This window comes from Choloepus didactylus, chromosome 2 (assembly GCF_015220235.1).
Source record: "Choloepus didactylus isolate mChoDid1 chromosome 2, mChoDid1.pri, whole genome shotgun sequence".
Lineage (NCBI taxonomy): Eukaryota > Metazoa > Chordata > Mammalia > Pilosa > Megalonychidae > Choloepus > Choloepus didactylus.
Genome location: NC_051308.1, coordinates 221,516,741 through 221,538,380, shown reverse-complemented (window position 1 = coordinate 221,538,380; position 21,640 = coordinate 221,516,741). Strand labels below are relative to the sequence as shown.

Below are 21,640 nucleotides of genomic sequence, written 5' to 3'. Positions count from 1 at the left end.
TCACGTGTATATGCCACATTTTCTTTATCCACTCATCTGTTGAAGGACATTTGGGTTGTTTCCATCTCTTGGCAATTGTGAATAATGCTGCTATGAACATTGGCGTGCAGATATCTATTCGTGTCACTGCTTTCCGATCTTCCGGGTATATACCGAGAAGTGCAATCGCTGGATCGAATGGTAACTCTATATCTAGTTTTCTAAGGAACTGCCAGACTGACTTCCAGAGTGGCTGAACCATTATACAGTCCCACCAACAATGAATGAGAGTTCCAATTTCTCCGCATCGCCTCCAGCATTTGTAGTTTCCTGTTTGTTTAATGGCAGCCATTCTAATTGGTGTGAGATGGTATCTCATTGTGGTCTTAATTTGCATCTCTCTAATAGCTAGTGAAGCTGAACATTTTTTCATGTGTTTCTTGGCCATTTGTATTTCCTCATCAGAGAACTGTCTTTTCATATCTTTTGCCCATTTTATAATTGGGCTGTCTGTACTATTGTCATTGAGTTGTAGGATTTCTTTATATATGCAAGATATCAGTCGTTTGTCAGATACATGGTTTCCATAAATTTTTTCCCATTGAGTTGGCTGCCTCTTTACCTTTTTGAGAAATTCCTTTGAGGTGCAGAAACTTCTAAGCTTGAGGAGTTCCCATTTATCTATTTTTTCTTTTGTTGCTTGTGCTTTGGGTGTAAAGTCTAGGAAGTGGCTGCCTAATACAAGGTCTTGAAGATGTTTTCCTACATTATCTTCTAGGAGTTTTATGGTACTTTCTTTTATATTGAGATCTTTCATCCATTTTGAGTTAATTTTTGTGTAGGGGGTGAGGTAGGGGTCCTCTTTCATTCTTTTGGATATGGATATCCAACTCTCCCAGCCCCATTTGTTGAAAAGACTATTATGACTCAGTTCAATGTATATAGTATATTATATTATACTATATTATACTATACTATACTATTCTCAGCAAAGTCTTCAGTTCTCATTGACACTCCATAATTGGAAGAAAGTTACTGCTTTCTTTTGTTTTTAATTTTTATTGTGTTAACATATACAACACAGAATTTCCCATTTTAACCTCTTTCTTGCGTACAATTCAGAGATATGAATTATATTCACAATTCATTACCATCACCACCATCCATTACCAAAACTTTTTAACTCCCTCAACAGAAACTCTGTACCCATGAAGCAATAGCTCCCCATTCTCCAACCACTACCCTCCAGTCCCTAATAACCTATAATCTACTTTCTGTCTCTATGTATTTGCTTATTTTAGGTATTTCATATAAGTAAAGTCAAAAAATATTTGACCTTTTGTGTTTGGCTTATTTAAGTCAATGTGGTATCTTCAAGGTTCATCCATGTTGTAGCATGTATGGGAGCATACTGTTAATTAAAGCACTGACTCTTAAGGGAAATACAATGTGTTCACCCTAGTGGGGTCCATCCCTGGCTACCATTAAGGAGAAATTATTATGACAAGGGTCCTTTTAATGTCTCTGGCAACTAAACTTTTTTGAATAAGGTTCAATGTTTTAATAAGAATCTAGTGCATTTCATTTAAAGAAGTAAAGTAGTTGAGACCCAGCCCAGGAAGAGGATGCCCTAGGGTAAGTGGGCAACTAGAAAGAAAAGAATCACTGTCCTCTGTTATTTCAATCTGTTGTACTTTAGTAACCAGGATCCTATTTTGCCTAAGTCTTTTGGGCACAGCAAACTAATGTATTGATAGTCATTGCTGCATTCACCCTGATAATTACAACTGTATAAACCTGACCTTTATCATTGGACTTCCCTAGACTCTTATCCATCAACTGAACCTGTTTCTAAATAATATCAATACTTTTCAATTGTGTATTTTTCTTATGAGAAATATCTACCATATTAAAAGGAGAAATTTTTTAGGGCATGTATGTTGCCCCTTTTACCCACCACCAAAGGTGTTCTAGGCTTCAGATATGAAATAGTTTACAATAAATGTTAATTTATCACGATATCATACAGTATATGTTTCTTGATGTATTTCTATGAAGTAGAGGTTCCACTTTAACTCCACGACTATTATTCCACATGACTCTTTTTTTCTTCCCCTCTAGACTTCTCCAGAGAACCCTGGGACAGTAGGTGGAGTGCAAAGCTGTATTGTATTGCCTTCCTGCTTTTTTTGTTGCCTTCCTGCTTTTTTTTTTTTTTTTTTTTTAATTATTATTATTCTTGGCCCAGCCTTGTCTGTTCCTTTCTCTGCCATTAAAGCTACTAACTAAACCTTGCATGTGTAGTCATCAGGAAGATCTTATGGCCTTTCATTTCAATTCTGCAAATTTAACATGTCAGTTATGTTTTTTTGTCAAATTCTTAAAATAGGGATTCTCTCTCAAGCAATACTGAGATAGGCAATCTATGGAATCTCTCTTCTACTTTCTGCAAAAACTTCCCTCCATTTTAAAGCACTCTCTGTCTAATCCCCACCCCATGCACCTCCTATAACTCCAAAGCTAACCACGGCCCTTTGTGTGAAGGAGAAAATAATCTGATAAATACAAGCAAGGTGTTAACACTTAATGTTACCCCTCCCTGTACTACTTATATCCTGAAAGAGGAGGACAGGGAGAGGGCACTGTTTAACTGAATAAAGATTCACTCACTAATGATGGACTTCTCTGCTTCAGTGACCCAGGAGGTAGGAGTGTTAGGGCCTTCCCGGAACCATGCCAAGAGGATGAAAATGACAACAGTAATAGGCTTCTTTGGGGTGAGATTTCATGTACATTGGGAAGACACTCCCCCAACTCCCAACTTTTCTCCCTTTCTCTCCCCCCCCCAAAAGATTTTGGGCTGGTTCTGATTTTTTTATTGAATTTTGTTCCAAAATAATATCAACTTGATTTGGCTCCTTTTCTTCCTTAGTAATTTGTCTGTTAGGAATTTTGATGTTTGATGTCCATGTGATGTCAAAGAATCTGTCTGCATGATTGTTTATTATTGCTCTAATCCTTTCCAACCACCACAGGAAGACAGGGGAAGGGATATTTAGAGATTTTGCTGAAGTAATTAATTGGCTTTTCTTTTCCCATTCTCCTCACCCTGCAACAGAAGAAGCAGGCCAGCCCACAGCAGACCCAGGCATGGTCATGGACAGTGTGGAAGCAGGTGACATGACTCCTCCCACAAAAAGGAAGAGCAAGTTTTCAGGCTTTGGCAAGATCTTCAAACCCTGGAAGTGGAGGAAAAAAAAAAGTAGTGATAAATTCAGAGAGACTTCAGAAGGTGAGGTATTAAGACTTAAATATATGTTCTGAGTTAAAGAGCTATTTTGGAAGTACATAACTTTTTCATTCTCTTCCTAAGTCTCTCTGACCCCCTATATGAAGAGGAAATTTGATCTTTATCAAATTTATCTAAAAGATTCATTAAGCTTGCATAATATAACCTCATTCCCAGGTTGGTTTTTTGATGGGATTAAAGTTTATCTTTTGAATTGTGAATGGAGTTCCTGATTAAACTAGAAAATCTAAGATGCTTCTTTTTTCTACCCTGCCCACTTCCTACCAATACAAAGTTTGTCCTTCCTAACCCTGCCCACTTCCTACCCATACAAAGTTTGTCCTTCCTAACCCTGCCCACTTCCCACCCATACAAAGTTTGTCCTTCCTACCCATACAAAGTTCATTCATAAGTACCTGATTAAAATTTCAATTAAAAAAGAAAAAGCTACAATTATGTAAGGATAGTTCCTTTAGGAAATTATACTTTCCCACAAGCATAAGAGTATGAAAATAATTGTTTTTTAATTTGAAATTAGTTTCCCTGTTCTTTTTTGTCCTAAGTGTAAAATTGGAACCACTTTATTCTTTTACCTGTGGAGTTAAAATGCTGAGTAAAGTTGACCTTTAACTGCCACATTTCTGAGTGCTATTTTCCAATTCAATGTTAGTTTTAGAGCGAAAGATATCTATGCGAAAACCCAGAGAAGAGCTGGTTAAAAGAGGAGTTCTGTTGGAAGACTCTGAGCAAGGTGAGTTTACAAATGAATAACATAAACGTCTTTGTGCGCTTGGTCTTTGATCTGTTCTGACTAGGTATTTGAATCTTCTTCCTTCCTTCTTTTCATTTTATCTTTTTTGTGTTTTTTTCCCCCTTTTCCTTCTTGTTTTCCTTTTCTTTTCCTTTCTTTCTGTTATGTGCGTGTTGGGGGGGGGGGGTGTTTCTTGGGTGTCTTTTTTTAAACTGTTGTTTACCTGCTATCCTAGTGTTATCTTATCTGGCTGTGGTCTTTATGAAATTGAGTGCTTGGTGAATGCTCCCTGGGGCAAACATGTGCTAACTGCAGCCCTGATTGTCATGTCCTTTTTTTTTTTTTTTTTGATCAAATTTGTCTCCATTCCCATATTGCCGCCCTACTCTTCTGTTTGTCTGTCACAAAGATCATGTTTTGATATATCCATTGTTGGTTCAATAATGTCAGAACTTTCTCCAATGTGTGACTTTTATGAAACAGCTGATGATAAAAGATTATAGTACATTGGTTGCCCTTCATTTCTCTTAATTAGAAATACTTTGATTGAGTCAAAATCTGAATGTTAAGGTTTAAAAATATGTTATGTTTTTGGAGGTTGGGAGAATATTCCATTATTTGGGTTTTGAACCATGTGAATGTATTGTCTATCACAACATTAAATTAAGAAATATATTAAAGATTTATTATCTCAACTATATAAAAACTAAGTGGGGGAAAAAGTGTGAAGGCAAGATACTAAAATATTATTAGCATTGGTAACCTCTGGAGGTTGGTATGGGAATATGGTTGTGTTTTTTTTCTTACTGTTTTTCTGAACTTTTTACATGATTAGTAATGAGCATATATAACTTGTTTCTTAGTAAACTTTTTTATATTTTATTTTAGTAATATATATACAACCTAAACTTTCCCCTTTTAACCACATTCAAATGTATATTTCAATGCTGTTAATTATATATTCACAATGTTGTGCTATCATCACCACCATCCATTACCAAAACAAATCAGCCCAAACAAATTCTGGACCATTTAAGCTTTAACTCCATTCCCTACCCCGACCCAGCCCCAGGTAACCTGTGTTCTAAGTTCTGGCCCTTCAAATTTGCTTATTCTGATTATTTCATATTGATGAGATCATACAGTATTTGTCCTTTGTAGAAGTTTTTAATGAGCAAAAAATTGCATTGTACTTGAAGTCAGAAATGTCAGAAAGAGGTAAAAAATACCTTTCTCAGGATATAAAGTGATGAAAGGCTCCAGTAGTTTCAGTGTTTCTCTATCAATACAGAATTCTTTCAATATGTTTTTTTTTTTCCCCTTTAAGTCATCACATATTCATAGCTATTCGCTTTTAAAGTATACTTCAAGGTATATAGGTGGTTAACTACAATCAGAATGTCTTCATTGCTGCACCTTTGGCCCTTGCTTTTCCATTCCTCTCTCCACGCCCTCTCCTGTCTCTCTTTTCTTGGTCACTCACCACAACGCCCATACACTACTTCTTCCTTGTTTTTCACCTTCATTCAATTACTTTTGCCCTGTGCTTCCTAATAGCTGTTGATCCAAGCTGGTTTTAGCCTAAAAAGTTCAAAGGCTGAAATGATAAATGAGCTGCAGCTACTAGGTGGGATACCACTCTGCCAACCAAGGAACTGACCTGAGCTTTTTTTTTCTGCATCAAAAAATTTAGGGATAGACCTCAGGGCCTGGCTTATATATATATATATCTAGTTTGGGACAAAAACATTGTTTGAACTTTGCAGTTGTCTTAGTACCTCAAAGATGACCTTGCTTATAGTGCTAACTTGACTGTATTATAAAATATTTAATAGATTTTCTGAGTTTTGGGGGGCATTTGTAGGTTTTGAAGCCAGATACTACTTATACTCAATCATTATATTAGTATTGCAGAAACCCCCTGCATTAGAGATAAGAAATGACACTTCAAAGTAGACATTCCTGGTTAAATAACTTGAGAAATAACTGATCAGTTTTGCATATCTTTTCTAGTGTGTGCTGAGTAGAAACTGATGAATAGTACGTCTTTTCATTTTATGATTATCAAAAGTAGTAGTCTTTGTTGGCTTTGAAATCATTCCTTGTTTTATATTCTAGAAAGTCTTGTTTAAAAATTGGGCTATATTAATATAAGCAGTAAGTTACTACTTTTGCATAGTTGTCATATTGCCTCTCCCCTTTTTTACAATAAGAGAGTAGGTATCAAAATACTTTAGCTTCAGAAATTTTCAATTAGTACTTATTTGCCCAAGAATACTTACTATTTTAGCCCAAGCTCAACCTCTTCCTGAGACTACAGGAGGAATTATAGTCTGTCTAATCTCCAAGTAGGAAGAAAAAAAAGTAGCCTTCATTTGGGTAAAGAAGCTTAAGGTAGGTTGGAGTAATGGGCACTGATCTATGAGAACTCCAGGGACCAACTCAAGGGACATTGAAATTATGTTAACCCAAAGTGTTTCACTATGGAAAGCAAAGAGGGACACCATCTAGAAAACCAGAGAGTTCCCATCTCCATAACACTAGGAGGTGAGTCAGATTTTTTTTATTTCTAACCTCAGTTTTTTACTTTTCTCCTCCAAAAGAGTCTAGGAAACTTCAGTAACTGGGAAAGTTTATTTAGTTGCTCCATGAAGGAATGTCACCAATGATTTTCATAGTGCTGGGTGGACTTCTTTACTCCCTATCTATCTATCAATTCTGCCCCCTTCTCTCTACTCCTCCTGCCCTTAGTCAGACTGTTATTTCTTGCCTTGATTCTACAGTAGGCCACTATTGGTTTTCCTGCTCTAATCTCTGCCCCTGTATAATCCATTCTTCTCACAGTCCTCAGAGTTAAACTTCCTAAAAAGATAGATCAGATCAGTCTCTCCCCTACTTCTAATCCTTTAAGGCTTCCTCTTACCTCCAGGATTCAGTCCAGGCTCCTGAACATGGCATTTGGTGTTCTTTGTAGCCTGGCCTCTTGCCTGCCTTTCCAGCCCCACCTATACCTGTTCCTTGTGGGTAGCGTCTTCTCCTGCCTGACCAAACTAGGGCTAGTACCTACCTACACATGCTGAATACTTTCACCTTCTCTATATACTATTTTTTTCTGACTAGGTGGCCTCTCTCATCTTGTCTTTCATGTGGTAAGCTCCTACTCCTTTAGACCCAGTTCAGATACCACTTATGATGAAACTTTTCTAATCCCACTGCCATCCTGGGAGAACTGCTGCTTCTTGATTTCTAGCTGTTAATATTTAGCATTGTAATTACTTAGATATAATACATTTGTCTTATCCACCTAGGTTACCTAACATATAGCAAAGCAGAGAGTAAGAAATCGTGTTTATTGGAAAGAATTATTTATTTCCATTTCTATTATAAGGGTCCGAATAATCTCAAGCTAAATAATAAGCTAATATCAGGAAATGGAGAAGGGGGTGAGAGAGATTAGAAATCTTCAGCTCTTCTTCCTATCTGACCAGGCCAGTTCCTTCCATTTACTCTTTCCTTTTTGGCCTTGCAGATGGGGAGGATCCAGGGAAGTTGAGCCATTCTGTGTTGAAGAATGGCCATACCAACCCCATTTGGGGTGCCAGATCTTCTAGTCCAGTCCAAGTGGAGGAAGATCCAGAAAGAATATCAAGTCTTAGGAAACCTGCTCTAGAAGAGGATGCAAAAAAGCGTCTCGGTAAGAAACTCTGGGTTTTGCATTTAAGAGCCATGTAATAATCACTCTCATTTACCTGAGGGGTTTGTAGGAGAGGAGGGAGAAATAAAATTTAAAGGGAATTCTGTTCTCCTCTAATAGTTTCTTAATTAATTGCAACTTCACATGGAATTTTACCACTGTCAGTCTCTCGTTTACAAAATACCTAAATCTGTAATTCTCAAGGAGGGAAGAGGATGTTAAATATTCCTGCAGGACTTTTTCAATCTACATATTCCTCTTCCTCCACCCAAGGGATTCTGATGTGTTTCCTCCAGTAGACTCTTGTGTGAAGAATCACCACCACAGTGAGCCTCTCTTGCTGGGAAAATGCCATATTCCTCAAGTATGTTGAGGTTAGAAAACATTGAGAACTGTTACTTGTAAACTAATCTATAAATTGAATTATTGATGAAATTGACCATAAGTCTGTAGGTGAGTTAGTTTCTTCAATCTCTTATTTCTCCCTCTTCCCTTTTAAATCACATTTATTATTATTACACAGGCTCAACTGAAAGCCAGCCTAATTCTGAAGCAGAGTCTGTTCCTGAGAATGTACCCAAACAGCCTTTACTTCCCCCAAAAAGACTCTTGTCCTCTTCTCACGAAGCAAGTGAAAGGCAAGAAAAGGATGCCACTGCCTCTGGCAGCACTGCAAGGTCCATCTCCTTCACCTCTGCCTCCTCCACCACTACAGCACCTACTGCCACCACTACTGCTGTGAACCTAGCAAAGACTGTTAATTCCTCTATCGCCCCTTCCCCAGCACCCAGGACTCTGCCTGCTGCTCCTGCCAGCACTAACACTACTGCTACCCCAAGCCTGACCCATACGGTACCTGCCAAGCAGCCTCCTGTCCCTCCCCCTAAACCAGCTCACAGAAACAGCAACCCTGTCATTGGTAAGTAAGTCTTTAGGCTTCTGTTTTGTTTTGTTTTGTTTGTTTGGGATGGTTTTTTTATTGGATAACTAGTACAATATTTATTTAGTCTGAGAGAGTTCTCCACATCTCACCCCTTTGAGTGATCTCAATATGGGGAAAAGCAGATGTATTTGGATGGAAACAGGCTGGGATCAGATCACTAAAATTAGGTACCGTTTTGGGGGGATTAATATCTGTTTTTCTAAAACTCTGTTTTCCAAAAAACTCTGTATAATTGGAGGACTGGGACAACAGATTTGACCTGCATGGAGTTATCTTGTGATTTACTGGAAAAATTAGAATAATGCCACAACCGAAAAGGGGCCAGACACACTTTCCAAATGAAAAGGTTTTTTTTTTAACCTACTTTAAATACCAATGCCTCCTTCAGCATAAGTGAGCCTAGTAGATCAAAAGAAAAGGTGTTCACATAGATGACAGTGTAACTTTTGACTGATTGTCTGGCATAGCATCTTCATGGGGACACTATAGAAGATTAAAATCATGTTTTATCTTGGGAGAGTTAAAAATGCCACACAATAAAATAAGTAGGGGAAGCAATGACGTTAATCAGTAAATTTTTATGTTTTAGTAAGGTTTGTTTATTTATCTGCAAGTCCTATTTAGGTCTATTTTATTTACATAATTGCACACCTTAGAAGACTTTTCAAGGAAAGGAGGGAGGACTAATGAGTGCTTCAGAGCTAATGAAAGTTGCTAATATTTAAAGTAGTCTTTTACAAAAAGTGATACTAGGCTTAGTACTGCTTAGATATCTTCTTAATGGTTGAATGGAGGAATAAAAAATATTCTCTTTAAATGGCCAGTACTACCAAGCTGGGTGGGGTGACTGGAACCTTGAAAAACTGGCTTAGAATTCTTTGTGAGTATGATAGGTTGGAGTAGCTTGATAAAAGCAAAACAAAGATGATGATGATGATGATGATGATCATTGCATTGGATGGATAGTGTTGCCTTATCTCTGAGGAACTTGAGGGCCTTTCACATACTTATTATCAAAACTTCCTTGTGAAGTAGGAAGCTGATTTTTATCTGTTATATAGATAGGGCAATTAGAATCTGAAGAAGTTGTGACCCATTCAGAGTTGCAGTTGTTGAGAGACAGAAACCGAACACAGGCTTTTCCACTCTCAAGTCCAAACCTCTCTTCTCTTCACTGGTGTTCTCAGACTATTGTCTAGACAGGTGTTCTCGTCAGAATCAGCTGGAAGGCCGGTTAGATCACATCTTGCTGGGTCCTGTCCCTAGAGTTCTGATTCAATAAGTCTCGGCTAGGGCCTGAGAATTTGCATTTCTAATAAGTTTCCAGGCCATGCTGCTGCTGCTGGTCCAAGGACCTAACGTTGAGAACTACTGCCCTAGACTAGTGGTTCCCCACCTTTCTCAGGGTAAGGCCCAATATAAAATGATAATTCATGAACAGTTCCTTGGACTAAACTGCAGAGGTCACTCTTGGCTTGAGGTGAATAGCCCAAAGTAGTGGGCCCTGTGACTGAAGGTACCAACGTCAGTCCATGACTCGTCTTGAGCAGGAGAAACATAGGTCAGTTCACAGAGCTTTTAATAAAGTTAAATAGATTTGATTTAAAGGACTATCTTTTATTCTGAAATTGGAACCTTCCTATTTCTTTGATGTTAAAAGGCCATTTCTTTCATGAAAGGAAAATGATCATAGACGGTTTATTTAATATCAAGCCTTACTTGGAAATATTAAAAACTGACAACCTGAGATTTGTTGAGAATTTTTTTTTAATTGTTTTGGTCTGTGAAATCCAAAGGTTTGGAAACCACAGCATTCGACAGTGCTACTGTCTCAGAACAGGCATAACATAGGTATTAGTAACAAGGAAGGACCACCAAAAATAATGGAATAAGTAAAGGGAATTTTTAACCCCTGCCAGGAACATTCTGACATTTTCCCCATAGAACTACCACCAGATGCTCCTGTCAGGGTACACGTAACAGAGTTCACTTCCTCGACAGCTTGAGGTATATGCCCACTTTAGACTACTAAAGGTAATTTACCTTATCAATTCAGAAGTTAAAATACTAAAAAATATGGTGTTGTCAGGGTTAAGTTGTTTTTTTTTTAATGCATTTTTTTTATTGTGAACTTTAACATATATACATAACAGTGATAACTTTCAAGGTACGATTTAGCAAGTAGAGAACAAATTTCAAAGAATATCATGGGTCAAAGTTCCACAACTTCAGCTATTTCCATTATTGTAAAATATAACATACATACAGAAAGGTGTAAACTTTCAATATGCAGCTCAACAAACAGTTATATAGGTGATTTCAAAAATTGTTATGGGTTACAGTTCCACAGTTTCAGTTCTTTCCTTATTATGCTACATAGGGTATATACAAAAGGGTGAAGACTTTCAAAAGGGCTAAGTTTTATTATAAATGAAATAACTAAATGCTATTTTTAGATTCAAAATATCTCTTTCATTGATCCCAAAATTCACATATTTAGAACTGTGTATGTGTATGCAGTGTTCTTCTAGAAAACCCTTTTTAAAATTTACTTCCAGTGTGACATTAAAACATCAGATTAGCTAGCCTTTTACTTTGAATGCCCCCAAAGGAATGGAGTTTAAGACAAGTAAATTTTGATTTCAGGAACACTTGAGGTACTGCTGCTCTCTGCAAAGGGCACGAGGTAGAGAAAAATAAGGGGTTTCCATGGAAGGTGTTAGAAGTTGGTGATCAAGAGGACTACTGTTTAATTATTCTCCAAGGTTTGCTCCTGCTTGATATATAAGGGTCTGCTTCTTACAGGCCTCTTGGGTCTTGTCAAAAGGTCTTTGCCAAATCAACACCTGAATCAGTGTGGCTTTGGAGTATCACGCAGGGATATAAATGGTCATAATAAGGGAGAGAGCCTCTCATCTAATAGACATATGCCAGTCACCATGCACAGCCCTGTGGATACCCTGATTGAGACGGGTTGCCCTGCCATCGAGGAGCCAATAGTGTAGTGGGAAGTGGAGATGTGGGATGGGGCACAAAGGGACAACAGAGGTATGGATGCTAATAAAGATCACAGACAGTGGGATCCAGAGGATGGAGCAATAGCCTCATAGTCAGGAGACCTAGGTGCTAGCTGAATCCATGCCAGTTTGCAGTATAATCTTGGGCAAGTCATCTAACTTCTGTGGCCTCAGTTTTTCCTTCTGTAAAATGGTAAAGATTATTTGTTTTCTCTCCTGTCACCTCAGATGGTTATAAGGAGAGTACGAAGTCAAGGAGAGAAAAGCATTTTGATTTCTTCAAAGGCCTTTGCTATAAAACTCCAAAATGTTGTTATTGATTTTTTCATAATATAAAGCTGAAGTATCTAGACATCATTATTTGTTAGAATATGATAACCATGCCCAATATTGTTTGTTTTGTTATTGCTGTCTGCATGTTTGAATTTTTTTATGGAGTATTATTATATAAAATAACTTTTTATCCTTATTTTTCTGTCTCTGTTCATATTCCATACACCAAGATCAAGTCATTAAAAAGTTGTCATATCTATTTTCGTAACAAAGAAGTAAAGTTTCTCACTGAAGTATTAAGGTGGTAGTCTTCCCCTATACATTTATTAGATTTTCTACATATATTAATATGAATTTTGTTTCAGGATGAACTATCTAGGAAATGGCATAGCCATGAAATGATATAATTTGCTTGAAAAATTAAGACTGAGCTCAGCTCTAATTCTAGGCCTGGGGCTGGCCCCTCAAAGCATTTGCGATTGTAAAACCATGTTAAATCAAAGTGTTGCTCTCTCTTTTCCAGCTGAACTATCCCAAGCAATAAACAGTGGTACATTGTTATCAAAACCATCCCCACCCTTACCACCTAAGAGAGGCCTTCCATCAACTTTGGTACCCTCCTCGGAGTCTGCTGCTGCTGCCACCACAAAAGCACCAAGTGATCAAAGAGAGAAGAGTACATGCTCTGTGGGCTCTGTACCTCTGCTGATGATCCCACCCCCCTCACCATCTCCCCCACTGCCTACTCATATACCTCCAGAGCCCCCACGATCCCCTCCATTCTCCTCTAAGACTTTTCAAGTTGTGCCAGAAATCGAGTTTCCACCTTCCTTAGACCTACCCCAGGAGGTCCCTCAGCAGGAAGATCAGAAGAAGGAAGTACCCAAGAGGATGATGGAGCAGAACTTTTGGGACCCCCATGTACCCTGTAGGTTGCCCCCACTCCCACTGCATATTCGAATCCAGCAGGCCCTGACCAGCCCACTGCCCGTGACTCCTCCCTTGGAGGGCTCTCATAGAGCTCATTCGTTGCTCTTCGAGAACAGTGACAGCTTTTCTGAGGACAGCAGTACCCTGGGTCGAACCAGGTCACTTCCCATCACTATCGAAATGCTGAAAGTGTGAGTGCCTTTAAAGCTTGCCTCTTGTTTCCCCTTCTTTAGATGCCCTACTTGGAAAAAAAAATTATAAAATGAAAATGTGAATAAATTTAAAGAAAAAAGAATACTCTGGTATTGGATAAGTTTTAGAATTGGGATTTCTTTTTTTTTTTTACACTGCTGATTTCTGTAACATTTTTCCCATGACATAGAGTTCCATGATGAAGCAGAAATTACAAACTTGTGTACCTGAAGATTAAAACCACTAGTTTTATATGGTACAGGTGAAGTAGTGTAACATGGTACATTGGCCTTGAAGTAAGATAACTCTGGGTTCCATTCCTAGCTGTATCACTAATTTACTTGTTTGTAGTAGTATAATTACTTAAACTTTCCACTCATTAGTTGTCTTATCTGTAAATGGGAATAATACCTATCTTGTAGGCTTGTTGTGAAAATGGAATTAGACAAATTATGAAAAGCACTAGTAGCTGCCATACAAACTTGGTAGAGAAAGACAGGGAAAACTGAAGGGAGTTCTAAAATAGAGTTCAGTATCACAGCCCCATAGACTGGAACTGGTTTTGTTCTGCCTTTATCTGTCCCTAAACACTGAATCTATTCCAATATTGGTACTTATACCTATTTTGGGCTTTTAAGATTTAGACAAATTGTGACTGAAGATTGACATTTTTTGGCAGATTGGAGATTTGCTAACTTAAGAACTGTCATAAGAAAAACTGTTGAAGCACTCGATATGTTATTTTTTTTGCAATAATGTTGGTATTTGCTGGTATTACTTATTTTACATCTTGGAAACAGACAGTTGAAGATTTTGAAGTAGACTCTAAATTGTAGTTTTATGCCTCCAGAATGGGGGACCAGGAGGGACACATTAGTTTTCATTTTTGCTTCTCTTTGCCTCCTTGGATTAGAATATCGTTTTATCCCAGTCCTTTTGAGTGTCTTCTGTGTGCCAGGTACAGTGTTAGCTGCTGTGCAGTCTTCTCATTTAATCAGACCAGAGCAAACTTTCATCTCATAAGTAGGTCATCAGGGGACAGCCCTCTAGATTAATAGTTGCTAAAATGTTTCTTAGCAAGATTGTTAAAATTAAGGGAAGAGGAATTATAAATTATTTCATTCATTGATTCTGCCTTGCAAATCACTTATCCCTTTTGTTTCTGAAAAGAACATATAATTATGTTAATTTTTCAGTCCAGACGATGAAGAAGAAGAGGAGCAGATCTGCCCTTGTGCATTCAATGAAGACATGGCGTCTACCTCAGTCAAGCCTAAACTTCCGCAGTGTCTGCAGGAGCAAGTGAAAGAGAAGGAGAGCGACTCTGATTCAGAGGGTCCTATTCAGTACAGAGATGAGGAAGATGAAGATGAAAGCCAAAACAGTAAGAAAGGGAGGGATAAGTAAAAGAGAGAATTCTTTTACAGATAAAGCTACTTGCTGGTCTAACAAGGGTAAAATGCATGGAAACAGGCACCCTCTCCCATTGAATCATCTGGCTAGCTGGTGTTGGGAGCCACTGTGAAAGACTGCTTATCCCTGCTAGCCAATGAGAGGAACCATGTAGACTGAATTATTCAGGTTTCTGCATTTGATTAAAAAGCTATTCATTTGTTAAGTGTTTAGAAGTGAATGAAACATGTTTTTCACTCAGTTCTGACAACTGTAACAGATGTGATTTATAGCGTTCTGGGAGCAAGTATCATTAAACCTGGGTTATATGTGAGAAAAAAAAGCTGTTCACCTTGATAGCATTAAATATGGAGTAGAGGAAAGCTGACACGTGGGCTGTGTTGAAAAGACGAAAGTGATGCTATCTTTAGTGAATTTATATTTATGGGACAAAGAAAAAAATGTGCATATGTACACTGCACACATATCTTTGTGAATAGTGGAATCTTGATTCCTACAGGTGGGAAAGCAGCTTGAAAAATGGTATATTATGATAGCATTCATGCACAAAGCCATTTTGTTGTAATTCAGAGGGTTGTCCCATGCTTAGATTATTTCTCCTCTAGCAATTCTTAATAAGGAGAAAAATGTAGATGACAGGTAGGAAAGGAGATTTCTTTGGCCTGTCTGAGCCCATCTGGCTAAAAAGATTTTTAGATGTCTTTAGCTTCTCCCCCACCTCCCACTTCTATTTTGTTTCGCTGGATAATTTGAGGTCATATAGGAAGCCAGGAGTTACATTATATTTGTTCAGGCTCTTGCCTCACTGCAGGTGAGGTTGAACCTTTGGTTTCAAGCCTCACGTTTCTACATTTTTTTCTCCCCCTATGCAAAGATGCTCTGGCCAGCAAAGTGAAGAGGAAAGACACACTGGCAATGAAACTGAACCACAGACCCAGTGAACCAGAATTGAACCTGAATTCTTGGCCCCGAAAAAGCAAGGAGGAGTGGAATGAAATACGGCACCAGATTGGAAATACACTGATCCGGTAGGCCTTTGTTTAGATTGATTTGATTTGATTATATCAGTATATGTATTAGAGATTTACTTTGTGGTGGAGCATTCATTTATCTTTTGTTTGTTTGTTTAAATTTTAGAAGTAGTTAAAATACATGTTTGACACAGGTATCCTCTAACAAGTTGGAAATTAAGGAACTAGATGGCTTTCAGAGCTTTAGACATGAATTAGACATATGGTTTTGCAAAAGTATCTAGAGAAGTCAGAGTGGCACCCAGGACAGAAAGACTCATCTGTCATGTTTTTATCCAGTTCCTCAACCATCAGGTGCCAACCCAGTAAAAAAAAATCACACCCATATTTTTCATTATATCTGTTTTACACATTCCATGTAACTGCCTCCTTTCAAAGTGTTAGTATGTTTTTCAAGTCAGCTGGAACCAAAAGCATAGGAAGACTGAATACAGGACAGCTTCGCATAAACTCCAGTATAAAACAGGTGTTTGTTCACTCAGGTATCTCTCAGTAGAGAAGAAAGGGAGGTGCAACCCTTGGTATATTCCCTGCGAACTAATTAATGAAATATACTCTCCTTTAATGAAAATGTACTCTCCCATCTCCCAGACACCTGGCTTTGCCATAAAGCTGTACCTAGGAACAAGTTTGGCCCTTTCTCTTCTTTTTAGATCCTGAGACCATTCTGTCAGATGGCTTTACTTAAACATAATGTTCAGCCTATATGACCTCTGCATATGTCCACTACTGAAATTAGAAGGGAATTAGAGGAGAAAGAAGTGTAGGTTTCCCCTTGTTCTGACAATGTCTTTAACTCACAGGTCATCAGTCTGGAAATCAATTTGGTAGAGGTGCATCTGGGCGTGGTACCAAAGAGCCACGTACAGGAAAGCTAGGGGTCTGACCCTTTACATTCAAGGTCCAGAGATTTAGCATATATTCTTGTTTATGTATTTATTTTTTTAACGTTTTATTTTGAAAAAATTTTTCAACTTACAGAAAAGTTGTAAGAATGAACTCTAGAATACCCTTGAACTAGATTACAAAGCATTAAGTTTTCTATATTTGCTTTATCGTTTATTTGGCATACATTCTCCCTCTTTCCATGGACACATACACATCACACATTTTTTCCCCCGAACCATTAGAAAATAAATTGTAGACATCATGATTCTTTACTCTTAAATAGTTAAGCATATATCTCCTATGAACAAGGGCATTCTCATAACCACAGCAAATTATCATATTTAACTTCAGTAGCAAATTTAACTTCAGTACCAATGTGTCTTCTACCCAAATTCAATTTCACAAATCATCTCAGTGATGTCTTTTCATGGCAGTTTTTTCCCCAATCTGTTTTCCAATCCAAGATTACATGTAGATTACAAGTTGTCTTTTACTTCTAAACTCCATTAATCTGAAACAATTCTTTACCTTTTTTTTTTTCCATAATACTATCACTTTTGAAGAATATAATGTATTTATTTTGTTGAGTGCCTCTAATTTGAGTTTGTTTGATTGTTTCCTCATGATGGGGTTCATGTTATATGTTTTCAGCTGTTCTCATTTATTTGGTTGTATGTTCTCTCCCTAGGACACCCTTAAGTTCCATGAGAGTGGAGAGCTTGTCTGTCTTGTCCACTATAGTACATATTCCCAGGACTTTATTTCCAGACTCTTGGACCTTATACCCATTAGTTGCTTTGTCAGTGGAAACTAAAATAATCCTCCCTTTCTAGCAGAGCAATTATGATTTGCAAAGTCTTTTTTCTAGTACAAAAGTAAAGAAATATGTGCTTATTATAGAAAGATTGAAAAATTTGGGAAAGAAAAATAGTAAATCACCCATAATCCTACTACCCTATTAGCCAGGGATTGGCAAGCTTTGTCTGTGAAGGACCAAATAGTAAATATTTTAGGATTTGTGGGCCACATACAGTCTCTGTCTCATGTATGTATGTATGTATGTATTTTACAACCTTTAAAAATGTAAAAATGTATCTTAGCTTGCAGGCTCCACAAAAGGAGGCCTTAGGTTGGATTTGGCCCACAGGGTGGGGCAGGGGTGAGGCTATAAACAATAATATAATAATACATTGAATTGATATAGTATAATTAATCCAACCATATCCTTACTGTTGGGTGTGTTGCTTCCAAATTTTTGCTACTTTAATTCTGTCACTGGTTCTCAAGCTGTAGCATTCAACAGAATCACTTGATAGGCTTGTTAAAATACAAATTGCTAGGTTCCACATCCAGAGTGATTCAGTAGATCTGGAGTGCAGCCTGACAATTTATATTCTTACTGATGCTGCTGGTCCTAGGACCACTGTTTGAGAACTACTGTTCTAAGTAAACACTTTTAATTATAGAGGTGAAGTCTTTAATCCCTGTTCACCATTTTTATCAGAAATTTTTAAAAAAGAACCAGTATTCATGTTCACAGATGCAGACTTCTGTCCCAAGTAGCTATTCGTCCTAAAGCTAATAGTCTTCTTGATTATTCCTACCTTACGAATGATGGGGCTCTCATCTGCCCAGACAACAGATAGCATTATTGTTAGTTTATTCCCAGATTTGGGAATTTCCTCATGGAAACTAGTTTTCTCTGGAATACCATTAGAAACTTCAGAAACAGAGTATTACAGCAGGACCTTGCCTGACCTATGAGCTGCAGGTGAGTGGTAAGTGCTTCACCACTTTCAGATCCCATGTCCTCTCAGCTGTCATAGGAGCGGCAGAAGTCTTTATTAATAGTCCCACAGTCCCTCCCTTGATTTTTCAAATAGCTAACTAGAAGTCCAAAGAAACAGATTGAACCAGTGCTCCCTCCCCTTCCTCCAGGGGCTGGTTTCCAGGATCTAGTAACTAGTGTTAGCTACTTTGGCAGTCTTAATGCAGAACTGTGGCCCTCTCAGAGTGCCAGCAAGAGACCACAGGATTAGGAATTAGTTAAGAATGAGGACCTTTGAAAACAGACTCTGTTTTACTTTACTGCAAAGCTGTTTGTCCATCTTTGAGTGCTGTTTGTTTCAAAGTCATAGTCTTCTTAGAAGGGCTTATTGAATGCTAGCTATGAACAATTTAAAATTGAAATTTAATACTTAGGGATAAATCTGACAAAAGATTGTGTAAGACCTAAAATCTATAAAATATTGCTAAAGAAATTAAAGAAGACCTAAATAAATGGAGAGAAATACCACATTCATGGATAAAAAGATTCACTATTAAGATTTTCGACAGATTCAATGCAATTCCAATCAAAATTACCCCAGAAAGCTTTTTAAAATTTAATTAACAAACTAATCTTAAAATTCGTATGGAATATATATTCAAAAGAATTGAAAGTAGGGACTTAAACAGATATTTGCACACTGATGTTCATAGCAGCATTATTTACGATAGCTGAAAGGTAGAAACAACCCAAGTATCCATCAACAGAAGAATGGACAAACAGAATGTGGTATATACATACAGTGAAATATTATTCAGCTGTAAAAAGGAATGCAGTTCTGATACATGCTACAACATGGATGAACCTTGAAAACATTATGCTAAATAAAATAAACCAGACACAAAATGACAAATATTGTAGTATTCTGCATATATGAGGTATCTAGAAGATGAAATTTTGGGGAAGGGTAATGGACATGTTCGTTATCATGATTGTGGTGATCATTTCACAGGTGTATACCTATGTCAGAACATTAAATTGTATACCTTATGTACATTTTACTGTATGTCATTTATACCTCAATAAAGCTGTTTATTACCAAAAAAGGTCTTATTGGGAGGGACAAAAAAAACCCTTTGAAATACATAGTTGTAAAATGTGTATAAAATTGGACTGGGAGTTCTCTATGCAGGGAATTAGTGGGTTGAGTAATTAGCAGGAAGCTCACATACTAAGAAGTATAAATTCAAGGTAAGAAATGAAAATCTTTCTGATTCCAGACATGACAAGTTATCTTTGGTGAGTAACATCTCAAAACTGTTAGTGAGAAGAGAAATTTCATCAAATTCTTCACACAGAAGACTGAAATTAAAATCACAGAATTACAGAATATCACCCAAAAGAGACAATTTTAAATTATCATAGTTCCTAAACTACTGGTTTAAAAATGAAAAGAGGGACATCAGAGTCATATGGGAAGCTTTGTAAATAAAAATATACAAAATCTCAGCCCTTATTCTGATTTGTTGAACCAGAATTTCTGTTAATGTGCCTTGGGACACTGTTTTTAACAGTGTCCCATTGCTTCTGAAGGAGATTTGTTTGGGAGCTACCGTATAGTCCAAAGCCCTCACTTTACAGATGAGGACACTCAGAGTAACTGAGCTTTTTTGTAGTGAGAGCACTAGTTGGTGTCAGAACTAGAACTAGAATCCTGGCCTTCTGTTTGCCTGTAAAATTCTTTTTTGTGTTGTGATATTTACATTAGCAGCTTGAAAGTTTATTTATTTCTTACTAGTTTAGGGACTAATATAAACTAAGGCCCAAACAATCTCTATAAGTTTGGGGAGGTTTAACATACAATAACATATTTTTAAATATCTCCTTTTTAGGCGACTGAGTCAAAGACCAACACCAGAAGAATTAGAACAACGAAATATACTGCAGCGTGAGTCCAGTTATGGAAATAAAGTTGTACAGATTTTCTTCATATGTTTCTGACTTTAATGTACTTAACAGAGAAAAGAAGCATTTACTATAAGGGCCAAGCAGAGAATGTTCCAACTAGGGAAAGACTTGATATTGTTTTCCCTGAAGGAACAGAGTTCCCCCAGGCTTACTTTGGAAGACACCACTGTGGTATTGTTTAGTGTACTTGGATACCCTTCAGAAGATTTTGTTTAAAAATTCTCACAGTGTCCTGGAATTGCTTTGGCATTTGGGAAGATTTGAGTGTATGGTAGAGTGTCTCAACGTTTTTCTGTCTTTGGGGAATAGCCATTATCTTAATGGCTGGGCATCTAGAGGGAACCTTCCTGGAATCTGAGAGCTAGGGTCCAAAACAAGTCCCAAATGCAGCAGTCTTTATGCCCCTTCATCTCTTTAAGACTTTCTTACATCTTGGTATTTCTAAAGTCACAAAATAGGACTATGTATTTAATTTGCTTTCTATGTACATACTTAACTTCCCAACATGATTTCTAATCTGGTATGTATTTGATTTGTTTTTCCAGAGTATAGTGTGAACGTTGGTCTTATAAGCCTCCTAAAGAGGTTTAGTGTTCCCTAGGGTTACTTGTGGACAGGCACAACCTCTGACTGATCCATGTCTTATTCTCTCAGCACTATTTGGATATACACAACTTAGTAAAGTATTTTAAAATTTAAAGTACAAGGAGCCTTTATAGACATATCACATGAAAAGAGTGTCCCCCATTTTGCATGATAATGGTTACTCTTGAGCAGGAGTCCACAAACTTTTTCTTAAAGGGCAGAGAGTAAATATATTCGACTTTGCAGGCCAAGAAACAGAATCAAGGCTATTATGTAGGTAGCTTGTGGGAAGTAAAAATACAGGCAGCTGACAAGATTGGCAGTTTCGTTTGCTGAGCCCTGCTCTTGAGTATTCAGCTGTACCAGTTAGCAACAAAATTATCTTGGTAAGCCATCCCCAATGTTAATATTGTATTCTGATTTGGGGCTTGTTAGAAATATCTGCAGTGTATAAGTACTAAAAGTTTGATATGCAAATTATCATTTTGAAGTAATAATCTTTGTTTCTTACTCTAAACTGTAGCTAAAAATGAAGCTGATCGTCAGGCAGAAAAACGAGAGATTAAACGTCGGCTCACGAGAAAGGTACTGCCCATGTGTCTGGTGACCGTATATCTTATAATTTGGATGACTTATTGATTGGAAAGAAATTAATTGGACTTGAAGTGCCATAGACTGCTCTGAAAATATAAACCATTATGCAAATATGAAACAACACAACATTATCAAGAATTTTTTTGTCATTTTTATTAAAGAAGGCCTGACACAAGAAGGTGCTCAATAAATATTTCATTGAATAAATTTTGGCTTTTCTTTGGTAGACCTGGAATTTTGATGTAGGCTCTAATAAGAGCCTGTTAAGTGTAAAGAAAGTAAAAAAAGGAGTGTGTGGCATTGTTTTGTAAAACAAACTTGGTTG

At 37.4% G+C, this 21,640-nt stretch overlaps 1 protein-coding gene across 5 annotated transcripts in view; it reads left to right on the top strand.

Moving 5' to 3' along the window:
* The window catches only part of PHACTR4 (phosphatase and actin regulator 4), a 193,352-nt gene that overhangs the window by 166,238 nt on the left and 5,474 nt on the right, over window positions 1-21,640 (top strand). For 2 of the 5 annotated variants that reach the window (XM_037827991.1, XM_037827989.1), the window contains 9 exons: window positions 3,098-3,271; window positions 3,939-4,019; window positions 7,549-7,713; window positions 8,237-8,632; window positions 12,470-13,067; window positions 14,265-14,452; window positions 15,356-15,509; window positions 20,061-20,116; window positions 21,245-21,306. In XM_037827991.1, coding sequence (XP_037683919.1) covers window positions 3,098-3,271; window positions 3,939-4,019; window positions 7,549-7,713; window positions 8,237-8,632; window positions 12,470-13,067; window positions 14,265-14,452; window positions 15,356-15,509; window positions 20,061-20,116; window positions 21,245-21,306 — 1,874 coding nt within the window. Of the gene's footprint in view, window positions 1-964; window positions 2,129-2,262; window positions 2,757-3,097; window positions 3,272-3,938; window positions 4,020-7,548; window positions 7,714-8,236; window positions 8,633-12,469; window positions 13,068-14,264; window positions 14,453-15,355; window positions 15,510-20,060; window positions 20,117-21,244; window positions 21,307-21,640 lie in introns of those variants that run through there. The other 3 variants (XM_037827990.1, XM_037827993.1, XM_037827992.1) reach the window with 3 other exon arrangements.